General features: G+C 39.0%; 1 protein-coding gene across 4 annotated transcripts in view; it reads right to left on the reverse strand.

Annotated features, from left to right (window-relative positions):
* Nucleotides 1–25,173, reverse strand: part of LOC117409279 (histone deacetylase 4-like) — a 233,605-nt gene that overhangs the window by 39,007 nt on the left and 169,425 nt on the right. For 3 of the 4 annotated variants that reach the window (XM_059032052.1, XM_034015072.3, XM_034015093.3), the window contains 6 exons: nt 14,893–15,021; nt 14,048–14,160; nt 12,891–13,007; nt 11,905–12,115; nt 10,538–10,779; nt 2,903–3,169 (listed from right to left, as the gene is read on the reverse strand). In XM_059032052.1, coding sequence (XP_058888035.1) covers nt 2,903–3,169; nt 10,538–10,779; nt 11,905–12,115; nt 12,891–13,007; nt 14,048–14,160; nt 14,893–15,021 — 1,079 coding nt within the window. The remainder of the gene's footprint in view (nt 1–2,902; nt 3,170–10,537; nt 10,780–11,904; nt 12,116–12,890; nt 13,008–14,047; nt 14,161–14,892; nt 15,022–25,173) is intronic. The other variant, XM_034015082.3, reaches the window with a different exon arrangement.

A 25,173-nucleotide genomic window follows, 5' to 3' on the forward strand; every position in this document is an offset into this window, starting at 1 on the left:
CCAATTCAGGCCCATCTACGCTAATCCGGTTACTAGAAACTTTGTCAAGTCTTGAATGATCCCAATGATTCAGAATGATTGGCTTGTTAACCCATTCCATACCCTCACCACTCTCTGTAAAAAGTGTACCCTCTGTTTTAAGTCTATCTCCACCAAATTGTCATCTGTGTCCTCAGTTCTGGTTTCTGAGCCGTTTAAAGTATTGGCTAGGGCTAGCTTTGTCAACTCCTTTTAAGATTTTAAAAACGTCAGTCAGGCTCCCCTAATTGTATTCTAGGTTAAACAGATTCAGTTCAATCTTCACAACATACTGTCCTAAGCCCTGAGGTTAGCCTGGTTTCCGCACCACTGGATAAGCGCTTCTCAAGACAAGTGTATGTATGTACCGCCATTATATCCCTATCACCAGGGATATGCACTCTCGGTGGTAGATAATGATAAATGATCCTGCACTGTTCACTGTTAAAGCATGTGTTTCCCATTTACCTTGTAAACGGTTCTCTCTGGGTCTTATTTGAAAGTTGAGGCATTTCCCAGCCTGGGAATAAACAGAGCAAACAAACTCCTGGGGAGAGTATTTAATACGGATACAAGGCAAAACACGGCTGAAAAAAAACATGCCGTGTGACCCAGAGACGGCAGATAACTAACAAAACCACCAGGGACCTCATTGAGCACCAAAGAGTTATAGAGTTTTAATTGCTTTACATTTCCGACAGGGTTTCTAAAGCACTGTTGGTTGGTGTATGCTAGGGATGGGGGTTTGAAAGGGTAAATGTTCTAAATGTCATGTGTTTGCATTCTGAAGTAAAATACAAATGAGAAGCCAAATTCCAAGTGGCTTATTTTTTCATTCATTTTTCAGGTGAGCCAACGTTCTATAAGATGGAAATAAATGAAACAAAAAGGAAATATTTACTATGGTATGTTTGTACCATTGTGAAATGTGACAAATATTTAAAAAATATACTAAAGTGGGCTTAGCAAGTTCATTTCTGTAAATACACCCTATGGTAGCTCCATTTAAGGGGAAACAACTTCCACAGGAAATATTTAGGTTGGTCACATATATAAACTTATTTAGTATATTAAATTAATTGCTTTGCAATGTGTAAAATAATATTTCAGATTCACTAAATGATTTAAACTAATTTGCATCTTCCACTTCCCTGCCATGTCTAAATAATTATTTTGGCATCTGATTTGACTACAAACAGTAATCTAAAATAAATGCTTTATTTTATTCTTAAGAATAACTTAACCACGTAGCAGAGCGCTCCAGTGTGAAATGTATGTGGGAGCTGCAGTAGTCTGAAGATCATCCCCAGGCAAAGTGCATTTTCACAGTTAAAAACTGTGAAAAGCAGATATGAGATCTCTACTGCCCCCTGGTGACTTAATATGCCATAAGTAAAGAGGAAAGTGCATTTTGAATGTGTCTTTGTTGTACATTTCTTTAAAAAACAGTGACTTTACTTACATTTAAATAAAGATAACACGACTCTAAACAACTTGAAATAAACAACTCAGGAATTAAATTCAATGGCTCTTTGGTATTCTTGAAGAACATCTTGGTGTATGATAACACAGTGATCTTAACTAATGCATTCCAGAATCACTTTATGTTTCAGTCATCATATCCTGCTGACTTCTTAATACTCAGAAATGTAAAGCACTCCAGTGGCCTGAGGTCTGTTCTGAAACACAGCTACTGCACCAGTGTAACCTGCCCTCCTGTAACATTGTTCTCGTGGCTTACATCCACTAGGGGCAGAGCGTTGCAGAGGGCAGGTTAATGGTAACCTTCTAGTGTACCAGCTGACCTTGGAAGTAAGACATTTTTGGGAGCTTTATTGACACAGGTGCCCATGGATGTCAAGTCTCAAGGTTTACCCGTGAAACTCACGGTTTTTCACAATTTTGAGAGTCTCACGGCCGTGCAATGGATTTTCATGTTTGTGCATAAGTTTGTTATTGTTTGCGAGGCTGTGAAACCCTTTATACATGATACAGCGGTAAATCCAGTACAACTTGGACATCAATGGGAATGTAATTATTAAAGTAAAAAAATATAATGTTCTTTATGATGCCAGTGTCAGTGGTTATAAAGACAATACAAAGAAAGACGCCATATGGTAAGAAATAACAGAACAATTGGAAATTGATGGTATGTCTATCTCTCTTTATTTCACCTTCATTTTGGTCAAAGTGACGGGGAGTGCCACACACTGGTTTCGTATTTCTATAAAAAGACGCTTCTTTGTTTTAATAATGTTGACCAATAATAATAATAATCACATTCACACACTAACTGAAGATTTTATTAAAACTGAAAATCAATAAAAAAAGTATATTAAACTAATGTTCTCAGTATTTACAAAGACATATGTGTAGATGTATTCTTTTTTAATGATTTACATGTTAAACTAGTTCACATATAAACATTCACTGTTAAATGTCATTTTTTTTAGAGTGTGGTGTACCCAGACTATTTCTTTGTTTTACTTATTTTATTTTGTCTCCACAAAAGGAGGAAAAGCAGACAGTATTTTCTTTTCATGACTAGCTACAGTAGTTGTGTTAGTTTTTTTATGCACTTGTGCTGTATTCGTGTTGTTTGCTTCGCTCCCGGTGTGCATAGCCCTTAAGTCTAGGTCAGTGGCAGAGCTGTCAGCCATGTGCAAAAATCTTGATCTGTCACCAGCACCACCCCCACCCCTCCGTGGCCTCAACAGAGCTCTCAAACATCTTCTCTCTAAGTTCAGCTGGTACACAAGAATGTAACTGTAACCGTGTCCCTCAGCAACACTCAAGCTGTTAACTTCTAGTTTTGTAATATTACCAGGTCTCTAATGACACTCTTTAGTAAAAGGCTTGGTGACTTCCGCCCCCTGGTGTTTACCTGACTGAACAGCCCCTCCTGCTCTGCCTGCCTCTGCCTGTGTTCCAGCTCTTCATGTTGTTGTTGCTGCTGATGCTGCTGCTGCTGAGCGTCCTCTTCGCTCTCCAGAGGCTCCTGCTTGACCTGGACGAGGCGGGGCTGCCCCTCTTTGGGGGCTCGGTCTCGGAAGGGCTCGTCCGCCAGGGCCTGGTGTTCCCGCAGCTCCTCCTCTGTTTCCTCAGGGTGGCTCTCGTGCTGCCGGCTCGGCTCGCTTGGCTTTGGGATCATCTAGTGGGGCAGGGGGGCACAGTTAATCATTTCAGAAGGCTTATGTTTATTCAAGATCATTTCTTATTTTTTCCAAGCTGTAGAAGCTTATTATGGTAAATTTGCACTTTGTTTTTTTTTTTTTTTTTTTTTTTTTTAAACTGTACCGTTCCTTTTTATCACAGGAAAACAGAATTTGGAACCTGACGGTGTCATATCATATTCATTAAATCTTTAATCAATATGATTATGCTTTATCATACTTATACTTTCACTGTGCTTTCAAGCATGTTGATTCCATTAGAGGTTAGTTTTAGACGGACCCAATACTTTTTAGTGGAATTAGGGTCTGTCATTGATCACTGAAAGTCTCATGGTAGGAAGGCGTTGTGATAAATCCATGACAAGGTTTGTCTGATTTATCTTCTTTTGATTCAATATTTTAAAGTTATGAATTTGTTTTTATAATAAGAGACTTCAGATGAATATTACCCTTGCATTTTCATTTAAAAGTTAGATGGTTTATTCACATGTTATGGTACTTCAGCTACAGCTGGAAATGATGACGTAGAGTAAGCTTTTTTTATTATTAAAGAGGTGAAGCAGTTCCTGACGGTTTTGCCTCTGGAATCTGCAGCGAAGACCGGTGACTTTGCAAAGCCAGGACGCGAACCTGCACTGCCCTGACTCTATGAGTCATCCAGATGAGCCATTCGGGGACCCCCCCCAGGGATAGGACCCTTTCAATCTCAAGGCAGTACCTCAACTTGAACGTATGCACATCAATCAATAAGAAAAATCATGTGGTTGCTTTGCCAATTAAAACTCTATTTTTGTCAAACATATTTGTTGTCGTTTGGATCTCATGGGGATTAGCCTGCAGCATGACTTCACTTATTATGATGAAATATTACAAGCCAACTTTAACAGATTTAAGCAGGCATTCTCACAGTTGATCGGATTTGTAGGCTGGAAAAGCTATTTGTAATCCTGTGTTACCCCCTGCTGGCAGGAAAGAGTTAAGGAACACAGTTTGTTAGCAAGGCTATAGTTCGGCTTGCAATATCCGTCGACACAAATCCTCAGGACATTTAAAAAAAATGAACCTTTGAGTGAAGACGAGCTACCAACACTCCTACACCTCTGACCTCTGGAGTGGATAGAAATAAAAGAGTCCCACCCCCACACCTTCTCCCCTGTCCGACTGAACTGATCTCAAGGCACTGAAAGAAACCTGTTGCTTGGGAATGAGAGCGCCACTGAAGTGCCCTTTCTTTTAGTTTTTAAAAGAAAGAAAATACTGCATTTAAAGCTCATTTATGTACAAACTGTATGTGCACACACACACACACTTCTATATATGCACACATTCACACGGACATGCATGCACATACATGTTACAATATACAGCGCTCCCTCGATATGTTATCATTTCTCACTAATTTGGTTGATTCCCTGCTATGGTGGTTGGTAAATGTCTTTAAGAACATTGTGTGACTTTTATACTGCACTTTAAACTGATAGCCTACTTCAGTGTGTACAGCATTTACTTTTTGGCACAATAAAACAAGAGCTACAAATCCAATTCTTCAAGCTTAAATACGTTGTATTTGTTTATATACAAATCGTTGATAAATACTTGCTGTCTCACAAACTCAGTTATACACAGTATCCAGCGCGAGAACAGCCCTAAAATGTAACTTCCTAATACTGTATGTTAATTAGGGCAGAAGAAAAAAAACAAAATCTTTTCAACCCACAATAAAACAAAATGTACCTAAGTGAAACTATGACCCAAAACAAGAATTGAAGTTGCACAGAGGGGCTTAGAACGCCCCATATTCCAAAGTGCCTCACTCTAAGCACATACTGAAATCACAGTGTAGAGGTAAGTCTCCATGGCAACGACAGCTTCAGAACACATCCACTGTGTGTGTTTGAATCAAGTCCAGCTTTGGCACTGCTTCCAGAGGAACATCATTGACGTCAGAGCTCTCTGGAATTGCCTCATCCCTGCCTTCTTCTACAAACAAGCTTTCTGTTTTTCTCATTTAAACAGAAACACTCCCATAGCACTTTGAGTGTCGTGCAGTTTTTTTTTGTTTTTTTGTCCCAGCTCTTTCTATACATTTGGTGTTTGGGGGGGAAAAAAATAAACACGCACACACACAGAAAGAAAATAGGTTTTAACTATAACAAAAAAATGAACGGACTTCTGAAACTCAGAGCCACTTTTTCCCCAAAGGAAACATAAACCATAGTATAAACTAGCGAGAAACAACTTGGTTGCAGGTAGAAGCAGTTATATCTTTCAGTCACTACAATTGAACTCTTTTCAGAAATAATTAGGGTAGACATAGTATTTGCAGAATAACACAAAATCTGAAAGACAGCAAAGGAAAACAACCTTGTGTAAATGAAATGAAACGCTGTCTTAAGTGAAGTCAATTACAAATATCAGTGTGTCTGTAGTAAGACAGCAGTTTAACATATTTTCAACTGTGCTATAATGATAAAGACTTATTTAATTAACCAAGTTCAAAAATGATTCTATAAATCACATTTTGTTATTACAAAACTGTTCTGAATTATGCAGTGTGCTGGTTTACTGTACCCCCCAAAAATAAAGGTATAAATGGCTGTAAACTATTGAATATTGTAGAATAATCTCTATGACAGTACATACAGTCAAAGTAATTAAAGGATTGCGTGTTCATTTTCCTTTACGTAAACAAGGATATTACTGTACTATACCCAGGGGACATGTGTGTATTTACGCAACATACTTCATTATAAACTTAGATAAAAAAATCATGCCTTTGTGCTGGACGTGATTAACGTTGATTTTAAGCTGACAAAATTTACAAATCTTTCCGGATTCCAGAGTAGACAGGGTCCAGATTGTAGAGGGTATCGCACCATTCATTTCAATAGAGACCCCAACATCATGCCAAATTATACGGGATGCCAGCTTTTAAAGGGTCTGGATTTGACAGGTTTTACTGCAATATTTTTACTTGACTCTTAAATTGCATTTACTTTCATATTGCATGTCCCTGGGTATTATACTTGAATGAAGGGGCATTTTCAACATAATTTAATAAGAGAAAATGTAAAATCCATGCCAGGACAGCTACATTACAGTGTATTTAAACTGTGGTTCAATCTTTTGCTTTCATACGGGAATCAGCAAATTCAATTCTTGCCCTCAAACTGAATTTCCAATGTTATTGACCTGGGGCATGCTGTTAATTGGAGTGAACTTGTTAGTACAGTGAACGTGACTGAACATAGCTGTAGAGTATGCAGTGTAAAACGCATTGGTAAACTGACAACGGTCCAATTAGAAACCAATTTCCTAATCGAATATCAGTACGGTAATAATCAGCAATAATCAATGCACTGAGAACACTTTATTATTAAAAAGCAATACAAATGTGTCTTCACAAAATCCTAAAAATACCTGCATGGAAGTGCACATTATTATACATAGTAATCCAAAATATTCATTGAGAAAACTATTATAACTATCAATTATATTAATTAAACACAAGAAGACATCTGTTTTATTCATTAGATTCTCCCTAACTAAAATGTGTTATTTTTGCCACTAAAAAGTCAAAATGTTTGTCACTCAATTTATTAAGTTGCTGTGAACGGGACAGAAGGAATCTGAGCTGCAAATCTACCTCCTAACCTGGAAGGGCGCTAAGTCAGGTTGGTGGAACACCTTCACTGGGATGGACCGACTCGATGGGACGACGGAACCGGAAGTCGGCCATCTTGTGAAAAAGACGTAGCTGTAAGACTGCTGAGCGACTCTATTGTGATCAACTGTGTGAGTTTAACAGTACAAAGGGGACGCAGCTACGCGAGTATGGTCCCTTGCGCTTAAACACTAACGTGCCGGAGCGCTGTGTGAGTAGTGGCTTGGGAGCTGTAGCCACGGTGCCAGCACACAAGCTGTGGAGCACCACTACCTCTGCACAGCACAGCACCACAGCACACAAACCCCAGAGCACCACTACCTCTGCACAGCACAGCACCACAGCACACAAACCCCAGAGCACCACTACCTCTGCACAGCACAGTGCCACTGCACACAAACCCCAGAGCACCACTACCTCTGCACAGCACAGTGCCACTGCACACAAACCCCAGAGCACCACTACCTCTGCACAGCACAGCACCACAGCACACAAACCCCAGAGCACCACTACCTCTGCACAGCACAGCACCACAGCACACAAACCCCAGAGCACCACTACCTCTGCACAGCACAGTGCCACTGCACACAAACCCCAGAGCACCACTACCTCTGCACAGCACAGTGCCACTGCACACAAACCCCAGAGCACCACTACCTCTGCACAGCACAGCACCACAGCACACAAACCCCAGAGCACCACTACCTCTGCACAGCACCACAGCACACAAACCCCAGAGCACCACTACCTCTGCACAGCGCCACAGCACACAAACCCCAGAGCACCACTACCTCTACACTGCACAGCATACAAACCCCAGAGCACCACTACCTCTGCACAGCACAGTGCCACTGCACACAAACCCCAGAGCACCACTACCTCTGCACAGCACAGCACCACAGCACACAAACCCCAGAGCACCACTACCTCTGCACAGCACAGCACCACAGCACACAAACCCCAGAGCACCACTACCTCTGCACAGAACCACAGCACACAAACCCCAGAGCACCACTACCTCTGCACAGCACAGTGCCACTGCACACAAACCCCAGAGCACCACTACCTCTGCACAGCACAGCACCACAGCACACAAACCCCAGAGCACCACTACCTCTGCACAGCACAGTGCCACTGCACACAAACCCCAGAGCACCACTACCTCTGCACAGCACAGCACCACAGCACACAAACCCCGGAGCACCACAGCAAGCACTTTTCTGTGCACTTGTAAAATTATTGCATTGTGACTATTATTTGTTCAACCTTTTTGTTTGGTATAGAGAGTGGATTATAATTATTAAAAACTGACCTTTTTATTGTAAATCTACCTCCTGACTGGACATTCGCTTCTTCCCACACCACTCACATCCTGACAGTTGCTTTTAGTATTTCCAAATTCATTCAATTCTGGCATTTCTTATCACACAAACAGACACAACCAGAAGGGTTTTAGTCTAGCACTGCGGAAGGAAAACACATGTTACTGGGTAGCTTGCTACGTGAGGCTTAAAATTGTGCAGCAGGGTGATTATGCGATCAATGCATGTTTAATTGAGGCTCACAAAATAAAAGCTATGGCGATCAATAATTGTTTATTGTTGCATCTCTATTCACTGAACTGATACTGTAATACAAAATGGCATTATACACTAGAACCCTTAGCAATTCACCCAACACAAAGCCACTACTTTATTAAACAAATGTCTCGTCGTCATTATCCTTGTGCATTTCATCAGTGCTTTAACACCCACAAGATATTTACCTCATTTTTTATAATGCTTGGTAAACAATACGCATAACGAAAGCTGTGCACAAGTGTACAATCTACTTTAACAAAACTGCCAACAAAGAGGAACTTCATTCACTCACCAATATAAAACATTCAACATTTCACTGCGAAATGTACCATAACAGTAGCTTCATCATTACATGTACTGTATGTTATTTCTTCAAGAAATTAACACAATGTGTAACCTGATAATTGAATCAATCCGAGAATGAAAAACACTTAATTGACTTCCAGCTTTATTGAATCAATAACAATAAAAGGTTTTGGCCGTAGGTGATTCCGTTCAGGCATTTGAGTGTTGTAAGTTGGCATTTGTTTCCGACTATTATATTTGACACTAAAACCCAGGGAGCAGTGACATGATTGATATAAACATAGATAAAAATCGAGTTTTTTGTTAAGCAAACTGTCTGAACAAAACTAAATACAGAAGGTATTTTACCCATAACATTCACACATATGCAAAAACCTAGGTCTGATTATGCTAAACCAGTCGCAGACCCGATGAGTAATGCTCATTTCACCCACGACCTGTACCTGGTCACAGAATCATTATTCCCCTGCCCAAGCATAGACAATTATATATATAAAAAAAAAACACATTGTGAATATGTTCTTTGCATCTGTGGGTACTGTAGCCCAGGTTTCCTGTAGCGGAAAGGGCTATTGAGGGCTTAGATCTGTAGCGGTGTGATAGCGAGGGCCCTAGACTACAAAAAACAATTATGTGAAAATGCTGAGCATTGGTTTGGAATGTTAGTAAAGGAAAGTGGAATTAGCAAAGTCTTTATTAACTACACTGCCAGTGAATTTGGTCTCTACCAACCACACAGAAGAGAATATTATCACCCATGGCCAGGAACCAAGAGACCAAGTCTAGTGCTCTTCACATGGAAAATGACCTTAGTAGAACCTCTTTTTTTACTTCTGCAGTGAGGACCATTTCCAGCAGGGGAGGCAAATTCTGAAGGGGAGCCTTCAGCTGCCGCAGTGCCCTAAAAACAGCACTACAAGAACATGGCTTTTCAGGATTATTCGGGTAGGGCAATGAAGCTGTGCATTCAAACTCCTGAAGACAGTTTGTTTAAGTCTACTACAGTTCATATACTGTATGGTTTCTCTGAATATCTGTGGCTTTCTGACTAGAAATCCTAATATTGCAGAAGCGATGACATCCCTTAACAAACAACAACAATAATACAAAATAAATAAATACAATTATTTGGCAACTACCTCAAACTTGACTGGGTTTCAGTAAGAAAAGATTTCTTATCTCCAGTTGGCTGCCAGAGTTTTATTTTCTTTCTTTCCTTTTAACTTTCTTCAATGTGTAATTAAAAACCTTCAAAACAACATTGTACGTAAAAACTGAAGAGACAAAATTGAAAGTAAAACTAACAAAATACTCAAGCTTATCTAATCATAATTACTCCAAAAATACCCACCGTGGCCCTAGAGAGTTTTACCTAAGAACATTACAATGTTATGCGACTGTGGAATTCATTGATGAGTCATTTGTCAGATACCATTCATATTTTAAAAGACTTAATTAAATTGGCACAGCATTTTTTATTGCCAGCTTTTTTCTAAAGCACCTTTAAATAAACTCACATTGTATTGTACGGAACTGCGTCATCATGACTAAAATATGCAAAGGCTAAGCTGAATTAGAAATGTCAAACTCATACATAAATATCTGACATTTTCTGTAAGTCCTTTTGGCATGTGGGTATTGAAAAACATGTAGCCTACTTCAAAACAGAATAGTGACAAAAACTTTCTCATACTAAATTGTTGCATGACGTCATGATGTAAACAACTAATCAAAGTTAAGTCCTACATCCCTCTTCTCCCCACACACTTGTTGCCGTGCCAACAGGCATTACCTACCTTGTTGAGGTGCAGCTGCTGCTGCTGGAACTGCTGCTTGTGTTTCTCCAGGAACTGCTGGTGCTGATGTTGGATGACGAGCTGCTGTAGGGCCTGTGCATTCTGGGGCAAGGGGGCGGACTGCGTGCGGCCTAGCGGGCGGTGCTGCCTCAGCTTGTGTATGGTGGGGGAGACCCGTTCACCGCCACCCACCAGGGACTGTGCGTGGAGGGGCAAGGCCCCGAGGCCTGAAACATACCAGTCTGGAGATAATGTGAAAGGAAAAAGAAAAAGCAGAAAAAGACAGCAGCAGAATAAGAGATAACAAGAGAGAAAAAGAGGAAAAGGAGGAGGAGGAGGACAGCCATTCAGTATCGCTGACACACACAAAATAAAATGGAATTTAAAATAAAATAAAATGTTTCACCCGTGCAATTACTTTTTCACACATTGTTTATGTTAGTGTGTGAACACAAGGGGCAAATATATTTATTTTCTTTGCGGTATTGTTAATTAAGGATTATTTAAGGATGTGTTGAAATGTTTATTTATTTTTAATTTGATAATAACTGGGGGGATCTCTAGAGAGGACACGAAAGGGGTCTTTTTATTTCAGTAAAAGGTGGTTAATAACACCGAAAACGTGGACTGATTTTCTTGTGTATTATTTTTTTTTGTAAATAATTTTAAATAACTTCTTTCATAATTAATATTCTTTTGCCTTGCACCTGGAATAAGCTGGGTTGCACTAAATATGTATTTGTTTTAATACCTTTTCATCACGATTGTAATTTAGTTCCCAAGTGATTTTTTTTTTTAACAACTCAATAGTGGTAACTGGTAAACTGTAGATGTAATTAATGTTTTGACTATAAGTCTTTGAACTGAGGTTGCTTCATATTCTTCAAGTGTAAAAACCTTTTCATGGTCCTATTAAGAGAAATGTGCGCTTCCTTGCATACTGTAGGTGTGAATGGGCTAACTGTCACTAGATACAGTTGTTAACGGAGGCAAATGAGGAATACATGAAATACATGTTTAGCTTGTATATCCTCTCTCTCTCTCTCTCTCTCTCTCTCTCTCTCTCCTTTGCCTACATGGCCAACTGTACCTAGCAACAATTAGCCCATTTACACCTACATAAGGTTATTGTTTATAACAGGCAACATTAGTTAACCCATGGTGGAGTGGATACCACACTACCAAGGGATATGAGAACGTTAACCAAAACTAATTTCAACGAGACACTGAGAAACATTTATAGTCAAAAATGTTTATTTCATTTGCAAAGTTTCTTTTAGTAGTTTTATAACAACCTTGTAAACAAACAGACAAACAAACAAACAAACGTATAAAGCAGTTGAGAAAGGCTGCGGCCTGTGCCTTACCTGTCAACAGGGGGTTTTGTGCAGTGGACTGCTCCAGCAGGACTATGTGCTGTAGGAGAGGGTTATGTGCATTCCCCCCGTCCCTCTCTAGTGCAGCGGCGCCCAGGTAGGAGGACAGGTGGGTACCGGGGATGAAGGGAGTGGTTCTGGAGAGCCCCTGCTGGAGTGCAGGCATGGCCAGGCGGTCACCTTCCTGCTGTCCTGAGGCAGTCTGCAGTGAGACAAGGAGGAAGCAGCAACTTAGAGGCCTTATCAATTCAATTATTTTATTTAGCCCTGTTTTGAATGCTACTTTGTCGACTGATTAATTGGTCTATCAACAATGCCAGCAAAACTGAAGGTGAAATATTGAACAGGCCACTACCACAGTGCTCTAAAATAGATTTTGTTTTCTTCTGAAGAGGCAGTAATGAGTGTCCAGCAGGTTTTCTGTACACTGGTTTCGCCATCCTTTAGTTTGAGGATACAATAATACTCACCTAAAAATGTTACTGAAGGCATTTACTTCAAGAAATACATTTTATTTTTAATGACCCACTAGCTGCAGAAATATTCATGTTGTGATATAAAATAACTACTGGTGTAAGTATAACACAGTTGGCTTCAGCCTGTTGGTATTATCAACTGTCCTTATTTTTTTATATTTTTATTTCATATTTGTGTTTGTCTGTTTGAAAAGACCATTCCACTGTTTTGCTATTTATAATAAAGACTTACTTTATTTAAAAAAAAAAAAAATCTTGGCTTACAACATGTCTTTGAAGAAGCTCAGTCAAGTAGACAAGCTTTTCATTTTACCTTAGAATTCTGATTGAATTCTCATACAGGTTGTGCATTTTACTGTCTGCGAACAGGAGTGGAAGTAGTCTTTATAAGATCCTTTCACTAGTCTGGGCCTACGAGTTTAAAGGTAGCAATCCATATCAACCTCAGCCCAAACTCCACTATGGCGATGGTACTAACATGCAACGCAGTTGGTTACTTACACTGGACGGCCCGGTGGCTGGCAATCCTAATGTGATGTTGGGTAGAGAAGGCGACGTGTACAGAGACAACTGTGCCATCGATCCTTCCCGATTCACCAGCCTGCGAGCCAAGGTGGGCTGAAACAGGACAACACAAAATGAAAAACAGTGAGACAAAGGAAGATGGTGCAGTGGGGGCTGAAGTTTGTGCTGTGATTCTGTATCTCTGACAACTGTCCCAGGACTGAATACTTGGGGGAATCTCTTAATCTCTGAAGCCAGCAGCACTAGCCAGTGCTATCGTCCTTTACATTTCAGGGGCACTACATTCACAAATTAAAATCATAAATTCAAAATTAAAGTACAACAGCTTCAACTGCCATTTTCTTAATTTTTTTTCTATTGTCCCCTTACCTTTTAATGATGTTTGCAATGTTACACCGTCTAGTGATCTGCCACTTCTGGAGCTGGGTCCTACTTCTATAAAGACACTAGATGATCTAGCCTTTATGCACATACAATGTGTCAATTGCTGGCAACTACAACCGAAAAATAGCTTTAACACTGACTTACCAAAAATAACGACCACTTGCAAACATCATACAAGGTAAGGGAAAAAGGTATTTTAAAATAGAAAATTTAATTTGAAGCTACTTCTTAAATGACATGTAAAGATGTACGTTTAGCCAATCTACTTTTATAATAAGTAGAACTGAAAAATGTCCTTGGCAAGTTTAAAGACAATTGGATAAGCGGATTCCCTAAGTGTACGTACACATGTCTAAGTGTACACACAGTATATACAGTAGCTCCAGAAACTCTCAATAACTAAATAATTTTCTTTGCAAATGTAATCACAATTGGACACGTGTGTAACTCTAAACCATCACATATATACTTAGGAGCCCTTATCTCTCAATGTCTCCATATTTTTTGGACACTGTATCTGAGATAAGTCATCATCAGCACATATTACTGGCAAGCCTTTATCAGATTATCCGAATCCCTTTTCTGCACGCCATACAAAATAATTTCTGCTTGCTTTATTCCGTCACCACCACTCATGGTCAGTTTGATAAAGAGGTTCAAGAGGTCAGGATTGTTCAGCTGGCACACTGTGTCACAACAGTTTGCCTTCAAGCTGTACTGGGCAGGCTGTGCAGAGTGGAGGTCCGTACCTTGGCTAGGCTGTTGCTAACAGATCCTGCAATCCCGTTCTCTGTAGTGATGTTGTTCGAGCTGTTATTTGGAGAACTTGGTCCAGATCCAGGGGCACTGTTGCAGGCTGATTCTACGAACAAAAAAAGAACAAAATATACACAAATGTCTGGTGCAATATGAAACAAACTGTTGAGGCTTTGTTCACACTAGTGTTATAGGAATAGTTTGCACTTTAACATTATTTTGTTCAAAAAGGATATACTCTACTCTTGTGGATGGATAATATTCACTCTGTATGTGTTTATCGTGAATGAAAATGTCGAGGTGTTTGCTTTATAGCCATATATTCACTAGCAACTTTTTTAGGACCCCCCCCCCCCCCCCCAAACTAAATGTATGCCTGAAGATGTATTGTGGCCCGTTCCTGTAGGAGCTGGGTCATACTGATTGTGGCTATGAATGTAACATGAATGTTCATCCCACAATTGCTAAATTTGATTGAGTTCCTGGAAGAGGACTACAGGCTCTAAAGAGGTTTTGAAAACCGTAGTGGGGTGAAACTAAAGTTGAATACAGAAAGTCAAATATATAACATTGTTTCATTGTGATATTATTTCCTATCATGATTATTACTTTGTGAAATGTTCATATTGTGACAGCATCTATTTTCTTCCACAGCAACCATACAACTTTATAAATTATCCGGTATTCCAGGATAATGAATTCTAGGGTTTATCTAAGGAGATAACCTTCAGTAATAATGTGCCTCAGAGCTAGCACAGGCAGTCCCTCGGATTAATAAAGGAATCTTTAAGAAAATACGTCACTAGCCTGTCAAGCTATTCCCTTTATGACAGTTTACCTGCAACATCAATTGGCCGCTTTTTTGCAGCTGTGACTGGGCAGTCTTTCCTCCGTAACAAAGGGCTACTCCTTCTCTCTGTTACCTTCTGTTTTAGTCGAGAACGCAGCTTCAGGTTAGGTTCAGATGCTGCAAGACAAGAAAAGAAAACACATCAGAAAAAAACACACTGTTCTATCAATACTGTTAAGGTATAAGACTTGAAACTCAGTTATAGAAGTCACCATTGCAGAAGGTGTGTGCCGATAGTTTCCAAGTAATTCCCTTAAATATAAAGATTGTTTTCCCTTTTGAAAGTTTTTGACAAGCGTGATGAAGTACTATATGTACTTTTCACTTGAACATTTGAAATTAGCATTATAGATTTTGAATATTGCAGGGGGGCTTAGCCAAAAAATGTTATCCTCTGTAGAAAACATGCTCAAAATGCTGCCTGTACAGTAAAAATAGACTTTAACTCCCACAACTGAAGCATGGGGGCAGTATCTCTTTGGAAATAAGTTTGCATACTTTGTATAAATATTTACACTTCCCCACCGCCACAGGGAAATAGGGAAAAGGCATGTAAGCAATGAGCTTGCATGATTAAAAAAAGCTGCCTTTATAATACTGGAAAAATATACGTACTGTCACTCTTGCCCTACTTAGTAGACCCACCCTTGCCGTGACCTAAAATGTACCCCTTCTATTACTGTGTGTGATTCATAGATACCTGTCATAACGCTATCTTAATTAGTACTGTCCAGACAGTGATGGACAATGGGTTTCATATACTGTAAAGTGCACTTAACAGTTGCTCAGTATTGTGGTTATACCAATAACCTATTCACAGCAAGCATTGTACAACATATTATTTAGAACTGTATTTTCACTAATAGGGCCAACTAAATGGCTACTTGCAGCAAAAGCCACAAACCACTAAAGTTAAGTTAGGGTTTTCCACTAAGCAACTATTTTAAATGTGCACTAAGAGAGGATGTGTTGTTTGTTTTACATATGGGACGTATTTAATACAGGATATGTATATAGCAGGTACTGTGCCAAAAAAATGTATCACAACGCTTACTTTTTATTAGAATAAAATACGGTCTCTCAGTGTAAACAGAAAATAAATACAAATGATAACCTGTATCATTTAGCACTGCTGGTTACCAGTAATCTAAACTATTCATTTGTTCATTAGGAAACTATTATCAATGCCTACCTCAAAATGTAAAAATAAGACTTAGGTTATTCTTAAATTTTGTGCTGTATGAATTCCAGAAAGTTTGAGGCTTCACGCTCATATCACAAAATAAATACCAAAAAGACTGTAAAACATATGGATTCGTTTTGAGGTAATGAAGGCCAGTAATTTTCTACCAAAAAATGAACTGAAGTGGAAAATCACTGACCCAAATTTGCTTTTTGCTTATTTTTAAAAACTTCAAAAATCACAAGTCTGCTAAGTGCTGTTTTACACTCTGTCTGGCAGGAACAGTAATTAAAAATGTACAGCCCTTATCCTCAACCATATCCTTTCTGCACTCCTGCATAATAAAGAACGGTGATGATTAAAATCACTTTCTTTTCTTGCTATTAAAATATTATTTTGGCTGAGAAAGAAAACTCATGCAATATCATCATTAATTATAGGCCAGTATTAAATACAGCTAATCAGAGCACAGATGCTGGCTCACTCTTTGATCCTGTGCAAGGCACCCAGCTGTAAAGACAGGACCCCATTGGAAAAAGACAAACCACATGAGGTGGCATTTAACGTTCACGTGCCACCGGTACTGGCTCATTATGATGGCACTCGGGTTGTTACAGTCTGTGTGATGCAACACAACGGCACAGTGCTGTACTGTGTAAAATAAACTATGAACAAAAACTCGAAAAGCCATACAAGACTCCTCAAGCAAAGCCATCTCAAGTCACATTGGGCTGCTTTTAAGGAGTGTTTTTTTTTTTTTTAAATCAGGGATATATTGCACATTTAAACACAACAGCATTTTGACTATTTTCAGTTTTTTAAAACTCATTAACACACTTCACCTTTAAATAAAAAAGCCATGTTGTGCAGCTCAAGAATCATGGGTTAAACGGTTGTTTGAAAACTGAGAATAAACCTCTAACCCTCTCTAAAACAGTTGAAAAAGAATCTGTGAACTGCTAACTTGATTTAATTAATCATAAAGCACCTTACCAAAAATGCGGGCCACAACTGTTATCTGGACTCTCTGAAAGGCTTTCTGCAGTGGCACCCATTAGTTTCAAATTGTGATGCTGTTCTCTGTAACATGGCCACCTGTCCACTGAGACACACAACTCATACAGGCCTCCAAAACAGACAATACTTTTTACTAACTGATTTCAACTTTTCATCTCAAGCAAGAGCAGTAATGCTCAAATTAAGTAATAAGTATTCCCAAATTATGCTAGTCATAAGTTAAAAAATAATTGGTGAAAGCTAGACACACATTCAGCAGTAATGCACAAAACGGAGAAACAAACAACTTAAGAATCCTTAAGAGGCCTTCTATTACAATACTTGGATGCGTGACACTAGTTTTCTAAAGTCAATAGGTGTTTTTCTCCTTTAAAACAATGAGTTAATTAAAAGACTAGAGTAAACTCTTTGAAAAATAAGTATGACTATAATGAACTTTAACTACTTTACGTTTAATCATTTTTAATTGTATATTTTGGAATTTACAAGTCAGCTGTTTTTTGCTTGTTTTACAAGCAATACCTTGATTAATATGTACCCTGCTTCTTAAAATATGAAACAGATCCATTATCAGTGGAATTGTTCTGCCTTATCTCTTAGAAACGTATTTCGAGATGAAGATGACATTTTAAAAAGATTGACAGCTCTGCCATGTCTCATATTTGATCATGTTAGACAAGCCATTTCTATACCAGTCGTGGTTGGGATTAATAAGAATTAAACATATAAACCACGAACCACAAGAAATAGAAAGCATCCATGTGAAGTGAAAAACAGACTAATATTTACAAGGCTCCTGTATTGATGTTGAGTATTACAGTAAATGCGATACATTTTTATTAATTATTTTGTCCCCATTTTTCTACCTAGTTTGAACCTCCATCCCTGCAGCAGAGCAAAACGCTTCCTTTCACCCACTAACCCTAATTAACGGATGTTAGCAAGCTACTTGACGTTGTTTTGAGATCAACCAGCTTCTCGGAACTGGACGTGCACTGGTGGGAAAAATTACATTTTTTTTTGTTACTATTACTTCAGTAAAACGTTGTCCCAAACAACATAAGAAAATGTAAGAAAGAGAAGAGGCCATTCGGCTTATCGATGCTCACATGATTCCTAGTCCTGTAGCTGATCGATCTCAGAACTTGTCAAATTGGGTCATAAAAGAATCACAGTGATTCAGCATCAACAACATGACTAGGCAACCGATCCAAACCCTCATCACTCTCTGTGTAAAGAAATGTCTCCTTTCCTCTGTCCTAAGTCTATCCACATAATGATCAACTTAGTCCTCTGGTCCTGGTTTCTGTGTTGCACTTAAAGTATTGGTTAATGTCCAAACTGGGTTAAATCTCAGGAAGCAAAACAGAAATTGAAAAATGTTTTTTTTTTTTTTTTTTTTCGTTTTTTTTTCTGTTGCTTACATTTTACAAGCTGGTATTTTATTAATGGTCTTATAAGGTAGCAACCTGGCTACATATGTTTTTTTTTTTTTTAAAGTTATTTTTCAAACTATATGGGGCACGACACCTTTTACAGTCTCACAAAGTCTGCAGCATTTAATCAACATCATTATTATTCAAAAAGGCTTATTAAAACTGCAGATAAAATTGCACTGCTTTTAAAAACTTCTAAAAAAAGGAAGCTCTTAAGCTAATGAGCCCTCTTTTGTGATGCTTAACATGATTTGAATTGCATTTGAAAAGCACGGTGCAACTTGAATTGCATTTGAAAAGCACGGTGCAAACAAAAATCCATATAAAAATGAATGTGAAATCGATGCAAATGTGCTGTTTACTGCGAGGGTCCAATTAATGATGGCTGTGTGTAAATTACAAATGAGGCCCCTTCACTGTTCTAAGAGCTACAGATTAGGGTTTATCAGCCGGCACACTTCAAACAAAAGCAAAATAATAAAATGAAGCGTTGCAGCTCACTTGCTTTTATCTTTAAAATAAGCTTTGTATGTTAATAAGCACACAATACCTTTCAGATAGTGGTCTGAGCCCTTTCATTCTTGTGTTACCAGCATGTTAACTTTAGCTTTTCAAAAACAAATAGACATCTAATTCACTTACAAAGTAATAACATCTGTACTAGAAAATACTGCCAGTTCTTTTTCATCTGTGTTTTTAAAATGTCCTTCCTACAATTTCTGTATGATTGCGAAGACTGATAACACAGCAAGAACAGTGGGTGGTAGGATGAACTTTAAAAATATATATATTAATTTCTTTAACATGCAGTAAACTGCATGTGTTTGGGGGAAGCAGGTGTTTTGCATTATTCTTTCGTAAGGAAGCTGGTAAAATATATCAGTAATTTGTAAAGATTTGTATGCTTTACTTTTATAAATACAAAAAATGTTTAAACATTGTTTAAATAACTTTGTGAACAAATGATGAGTTTGGATAGCGTCCTCATGTTCAGAAATGTGAATTCGTTCAAGTCTGACTCTTAAGTGGCTTCTCAAATACAAACACAATGGTCAAGAGAATCATAGAATACACTTGTCAATGTGACCCAAAGCATTTGCAGCATACAACCCCACTAATGTTTTCCACCACAGATACAGGATGTGGTTCAAGCCTGATGGTACTGACCCAAAACACTAAGATTATGACTAATATTTACTCATAGCAAGTCATGTATTGCATTAACTAGGGAATATGTAACTATAATCAATACTGTTAGAAAGCCATTAAAAGTAATGTTTTTAAATGCCTTTACTTCCCTTACCCTAGCTTCAACCTAACTCTAACCCTATTAGCTGTTGCGAGCATGAAACAGATAATTACAAGCCATCAACTTGGTAATTATTCTCTTAATTCCTGTTATTTGTTATTCACTGACAACAAATGTTATGATTAATACCAGAGTTAGAAACTCAGGAAAAATATGCTCTGCTTCAATTTGAATAATTGTACTGTTGCTACGGTTATTATCGAAAGGACAGTCCCTCTCTCGTGTGGATTTGTTAAATTACTTATAAATGAGAGTCCCCATTGTCTCATCCAGTAAAGGCACTTCTACCATGGGGTGCAGGGGGAGTCATACTATTAGGAGCTCCCTGGTTTGCCAATCTTGGTTGGGGGCCCACAGGTAGCGAAGTATTGGCCCTGCTCCCATGGGTTGGCAAATCGTTTGGGCATTTCTGACTACCAAGCATGAGTCCCCTTATGAAGTTTCATTGCTCTGTGGTTACCACAACAACATAGCCAAATGGTCGAATTACTTCATTTTTTTTGGTTTACCAGCACATTGTTTTGTGATGCTTTCATGCACACACAAATGCTGGTAAACAAAAAAATAAAATAAAAACATGATGTTGGTGGAATCCCCCCCTCAATCTCAGAGAGAATAAAATACTGTTCCCAGTAGTTGGCACAAAGACGCCACTGTTGGAAGCCTTTGAGTCTCTCGCCAAAGTTGGCATTGAATAGACTCCTCTCTCAACTTCCCAGCAGCGAATCCCGCTGACCACTTGGAGCCCAACCTCCCCTTGAGTGGGGCGGTCACACTGGGTCCCAGCTGTGGCTCCATTCATTCAGATGTCCCCGTGGGAAGGGAAGAACAATTATCCCACAGTAAGAGGGTCTGGGGCGAATGGGACAGGTCATCAGCAGGAAGTGTGTGTGTGTAGGCGGCACACAAAGATCACCACTGGAAATGGCTGGACTGCGTTCCCCAAGGAAGGCACAATGAAAGAAATGATACAGTAAGTATATAACCCCCACCTCCTACTCCACTATTATTGGGGCATCAGTACAAGTACATTCCAGTACTGTATGTGTCTTTACACTGTTGCCTATGTTCCCACTAAAAATGTTTGAGATAACACCTTCCATTTGGACAATGCATTTGTTGAGAATAGTCAGGTTTACTTAAACACAAAAGGCTATCACAAAAATATATGGAGACACTAAACAATTTATTTTAATCAAGGAAAGTAAACCACAATTAAACGCTTTGTTTAGAATTATTTCACATTAATGTTCTTTTGTTGTAATAGTAAACATATTAAAAGAAAATAATGAGTACGCTAACGGTTAACCTGGAACAAAGGATCAAACTGTATTTATTCAAATATTTGAAGGTAACATTCATAACACCTCTATCAAGGCTTAGAAAGCCGTCATAATAATGTAAGTTGACAAGACTCATAACGTAAAGAAGACATGACTGCATTTAACATTTAATGAAAAGCATGTCACGTCCATTTGAAGTAATTACGAATTTTCCTATTTCAAATAAACCGTCCTTGTAAAATCATATAACCTTCCTTTAAGCCCATTGTATCATCTCAGTACCTAAAGTATTGACTATTTTCTGCAGCTCTCAAAGGATTTTGAATGCTAATTTACACTGCAGCAACCAAACAAACACAGATTTGCAATTATAACTAATTGTCTATTTAGATAAGCAATGTTTTATGTGTTTGTGGCTCAGGAATAAATACCAGTAATAGCACTTAAGGCTAAATATATTGATGCAAAAAAACAATGAGACACGCTCAATGTTTTATTAGGTCTCTTAGACAACATTAAAACGCAATCCTACAGAATGCAATAGACAAATGTTTGCATTTTTTTTTTTAATGTAGTAGTCGCCAATTCATTTTTACTCAGTTTTTCTCCCAATTTGAAATGCCCAATTGTATTTAGGCTCAGCCCACCACTACCACCCCTGCGCTGACTCGGGAGCAGCGAAGGCGAACACACGCTGTCCTCCAAAACGTGTGCCGTCAGCTGACCACTTCTTTTCACTCTGCAGGCCCGCCATGCAGTCAGCCCAGAGCTACAGAGTCAGAGGACAACACAGCTCTGGACAGCTTACAGGCATCATATCGACAATAACAATCAACCGTTTCGTTACAGACGTTCAACAAATTTGGCTGTTACTTAATTAAATCCTTGTAAAAAAAATAACACACAAATGCTTAACATAAAAAGAACAGTCTGGGTTTCTGATCGCATCAGATCAATTCCAGATTTTTTAAAATCCATTGATGGAAATGTCCAGTTTACTTTTAATGTTTTCAAGCAAATTGGCTTTGTCACTGCCATTCTCAAATCCACTGTGAGAGCTGACACATTATTTCTCTTGTCCAGTGCTTCTTTAATCTGTTCTGTATACCAGTCTGACAGAGGGTGGGATCGCTACGAGTACTGTATGCAACCCTGATTGGTGGAAGTATTATTGGCGACCCAATCAAAATAGCCAATAAAGTTATAGCCTAGGGTAAGATGTTTGCTGTAATTAAAAAAAAAAAAAAACCCTGGGCCTTCTAATGCCCCCCCCCCCCCCCCCCCCCCCAGGATACAGTCCATGCCCCCGTAGGGGGGCGCACTCCCCAGTTTGAGAACCACTGGACTAGGACACAGGACTTTGTAAGAGCCAGGACAGAAAGTTCAATAAAGCGGTTTAAGTAGGATTTCAATGCTACAGGGGTTAGACGAAATATCTGTAACGTTTGTGTAAATGGTTTGACCTCCACACAACTGATTTATTATACAAATGGCATTCCTGATATTTTTCCTGGAAGTTATAAATTGCCTCTGTTGCAAGTTAGTTTTAGTCATGATGGATGAGACATAAAATTTAACACACTATAATAAAGAGTTAAAAGTAGGAGTCCAGTTTCCAGGAACTGCCGTACTGAAAGTGATGACACTATGGGCCATTCTGGAGAGCAGACTTGGCTGCAGATTCACTCCCACTCCACTCCCAACTTCCTTCAAGGAATCAAAGATAATTGTAATCACTGAGGAATGTTCAGGTATCGCAAAACAGAATCATTCCCCTTCTGGTTACCCATGCTGGCCCTACACCCTATTGATATTGTAAGGTCCGATTGTTACATATAGTAACAGCTATTTTATTAACCTTGACCACAACCTTAACCTAAAATAATGGATGTTGCTGAGCTACTGAACCCTTGAGGCAAGCCCATCCTGACTACTTTTTCGATGGGCTTACAGAGTTGAGGTGAACTATCCCCAACCCCTATTATTCCCAAACCTGCAGGAGCTCAAAGGCCCCAAGCCAAGATCGGCAATTCAGCGCAAACTGGATTCGAACCACTTAGGATTTCTCGATTGCATGACTCACCTTGATCTAGTTGCACAACTATTGCCAAGTCAGGACAACTCATTGCAGAACTTGTTTAAACTACGTTTACTTCAAAGTAGCCCCTTTATTGTTTTATTGAAAGATTTTAAACAGCTGCACTGAAAGAGACTTGTGACTACAATACTCTTATCAATACTGTCAGCTGTGAAAATCAGATTGCAAAGTAATTGTTCCAAGCTTTGGACAAGCTCCACTGCACAGCTTACTGCTGAGGGGTGGAAAGCTGCACACACTGACAGCCAAATTCTGAAATGATTTATTACAGACTCTCCTTATCCTTCCAAATGAGTCGAAGGTGAATCTGAATGTAAATGCTTCATTACAGCCCAGCTTTAAATACACTTGTACTTGCTAACATGCCATTTGAATTCCCACGATTTGGACACAGGGCAATTATAAAGGAGCGGGACAGTTAGTTTCTTTTTCTTTTTGAAGACACAGCTTTGGCACCAGATGTCACATTTTCCTAGCCTGGCTGCAAATGGGTACATGATGTACAGCAGGAGGTAGAAGTCAATGTATTACCTCGTACCAAGGTCAAAGGAGAAATCAACCTTTCCAAGTTACCCTTCGAAAACTTTACGATAGCAAAAGAACAGCAAAGCGCAATGAAGCATAGCGAAAGCATTGTAAAGCATAGGTAAGTATTGTGAGAGATAGTAAAGCCTATTGAGAAATAGGTAAAGCATGGTAAAACTGCTAACATACCAGTAAACTTTTATAAGGGTAATGGGGACTTGTACAGTATGAAAAGACATTTTCGACAATGCCTATAATAGTTTCATCATATGCAAATTTACAATTTTAAAGTAATTTATACAGATGGATTCACTGAAATGCATAAAAGCTTACCACAGAACATCTGAGCAGTAATTTTGAAGTTTTCCCCACAGTTGTTGTATGAATTTACCATAGTTTACCATGGTTTTTCATGTTTTTTTGTAATATATGCTTTACCATACCTCTCTTGGGTTTACAATGCTTAGCTATGCCATACCATGCTTTATTACACTTTTATAAGCTTTCACTACAGTAAGCTTTTATAAAGGCCCTCACGATAAAGACTGGCTGACAGCTGCAGATGTGTTAGCATGTGTCCTAATAGGGCACCAGGCCATCAAAAAAAGGCTTGCAATCATTTTAGGGGTGAAGTTCAGCCCGGTATGCTAACATTATTGGCTAACCAATCCTATATAGACCAAACCCATCTTTCACTAAATGTCCTCCCCGCATCCTTTCCACCATCTCCATTGCAACTGAATCTCCCTTGTGGGGGTTGATGGTCCTCCTTCATGCGGCCTTGGTTGACTTCTGACTTGTTTGTGATCGCAACTCAATTGCTGGTCCAGAAGTGCTACATCTATCAGTGCTTTGCCTCAATTTTTGAAAGATGGATAGAGAGCTATGCCAAGGCAACAGCAACAAGTGAATGGAAAGGTGTTTAGGATTTTGCATGACAGGCTATGGAAATGTGACAACAGGTAAGTCCTCAGTCCATCTGTTTAATATGCAGCTTAGCAGTTGTGAGAACATTTTACAAATCTAGCTTTTGAGTGCTTTATGATTTTTCCTAATCTAAAAACTTTAAAGCACTCAAGGTACAACTTTCATGTTCTGAAAGCCTGGCTTTAACGTGACAAAATGACAGCAAGAAATGTAAACGTACAAGTTACTGCAGACTTACGACAAAAAATTCTACTCAAAACTTAAACAGGGGGCTCCCGAGTGGCGCATCCAGTAAAGGCGCTCCGCATTCCATATGTAAACATACTGTAAAACAAACCAGTTACCAAAAAGCACGTACACAGACGGCTAACTAGTGGAATGTAGTAAACATAGTAGATTTGAATGTTGGGACACTGCTGCAGCTTTAACTGTTAGATATTCCCCTAACTGTGAAACATGTATACCATACTGTGACAAGCAGAGAATGAATC

The sequence above is a fragment of the Acipenser ruthenus genome, chromosome 10 (genome assembly GCF_902713425.1).
Source record: "Acipenser ruthenus chromosome 10, fAciRut3.2 maternal haplotype, whole genome shotgun sequence".
NCBI classification, from domain to species: Eukaryota; Metazoa; Chordata; class Actinopteri; order Acipenseriformes; family Acipenseridae; genus Acipenser; species Acipenser ruthenus.